Source organism: Calidris pugnax, unplaced genomic scaffold (genome assembly GCF_001431845.1).
Source record: "Calidris pugnax isolate Ruff unplaced genomic scaffold, ASM143184v1 scaffold272, whole genome shotgun sequence".
NCBI classification, from domain to species: Eukaryota; Metazoa; Chordata; class Aves; order Charadriiformes; family Scolopacidae; genus Calidris; species Calidris pugnax.
The window spans coordinates 922,706-924,098 of NW_015091016.1; the positions used below are offsets into that span (position 1 = coordinate 922,706).

At 62.3% G+C, this 1,393-nt stretch overlaps 1 protein-coding gene across 1 annotated transcript in view; it reads right to left on the reverse strand.

Moving 5' to 3' along the window:
- Window positions 1-44: 44 nt before the first annotated feature.
- The window catches only part of KCNH2 (potassium channel, voltage gated eag related subfamily H, member 2), a 19,776-nt gene continuing 18,427 nt past the window's right edge, over window positions 45-1,393 (reverse strand). The window contains exons 9-11 of the mRNA XM_014955740.1: window positions 1,099-1,351; window positions 768-1,008; window positions 45-57 (exon numbers count right to left, since the gene is read on the reverse strand). Coding sequence (XP_014811226.1) covers window positions 45-57; window positions 768-1,008; window positions 1,099-1,351 — 507 coding nt within the window. The remainder of the gene's footprint in view (window positions 58-767; window positions 1,009-1,098; window positions 1,352-1,393) is intronic.

A 1,393-nucleotide genomic window follows, 5' to 3' on the forward strand; every position in this document is an offset into this window, starting at 1 on the left:
CCCATTTCCGACCCCCCCCCATCCTATTTCCAGCTGGGACAGCGTTAATTATCTGTTCTGCGGGGAAGGTCGTTAACGCGTATTGGAGGGGTCGTTGCTGAGCGATGTTGATACTTTTCCCGGGAGGGACCAGGGGCTGGGTGCAGGAATGGGGTGACCCCCCCACCTCTGTGGGTGGGGTCCACCCCCTGAGCCCCCCAAATTTGGGGGATCCCCTCCCTCCTGCGCCCCATCACCCTGTCCCCAAGTCCCTCTCTGGGTTGGGGTCACCCTGAGACCCCCAAATTTGGGGGATTCCTTCCCCCCACGTGTCCCATCACCCCATCCCTGGTCTCCTTTGTGGGTTGGGGTCACCCCTGAACCCCCCCCCGACAAGTTTGGGGGCCTCCAACCCCTCCCCTCCATCACTGCTGGGGAGGGCGACAATTCGCTGGGTGGGGAGTCACCATCACCATCATCACCACCATCATCATCCCCATCACCACCATCATCACCATCATCATCACCATCATCACCATCATCCCCACCATCCCCACCATCACCATCACCATCACCATCATCACCATCATCACAACCATCATCACCATCACCATCACCACCCCCCACCACCATTATCACTATTATTGATATTTTCCCGTATTTCCCACCTTTTCCCCTCAATTTAGCCCCTTTATCCCACCTCACAAGGTGGGTTTTTTCCCCTTTTCCCCTCCTTTTCCCCCAAACCCTTCCCGGGGGGAACTGAGACAATGGGGCTCCCCCACGACCTCCCCCTCCTCCACCCTGTCCCCCCCGGGTCCCCGCGGCCGCTCACGTCGCGCAGGTTGAAGGTGATCTCCAGGCTGGACCAGAAGTGGTCGGAGAACTCGGGGTACATGTCCAGCACCTCCAGCAGGTCCTCGCGGTGGATCTTGTGGAGGTCGCAGTAGGTCAGGGCCCTCACGTCGGCGTTGGACTTCCCCGGCCGCGCGTAGAGGTTCAGCGGCTCCCCAAAAATGTCGTTCTTCCCTGTTTTGGGGGCGCAACACGGGAGGGTTGGGGTCCACCAGCCCAGGGGAGGTTGGTGGGGAGACCCCCCCCTCGGTGCCGTGTCCTCACCCAGGATGGCCACCACCACGTCCCCGCGCAGGATCTCGATGGAGCCGCGGGAGATGAAGTAGAGGGCGGTGAGGACGTCCCCGGCGTGGACCAGGGTGTCCCCGGGGGGGGCGTGGGTGGTCTTGAACTTCATGGCCAGGGCCCTCAGGCAGCCCTTGGTGGCCCCCTTGAAGGGCTTGCAGTTCTGCAGGAGGCTGCGGTTGAGGTGCAGGCAGATGTCGGCCTGCAGGCACTCGGGGAACCCCTTCAGCACCTGCGGGACAACGGGGGGTCAAGGGGGGACCCGACATCTGGG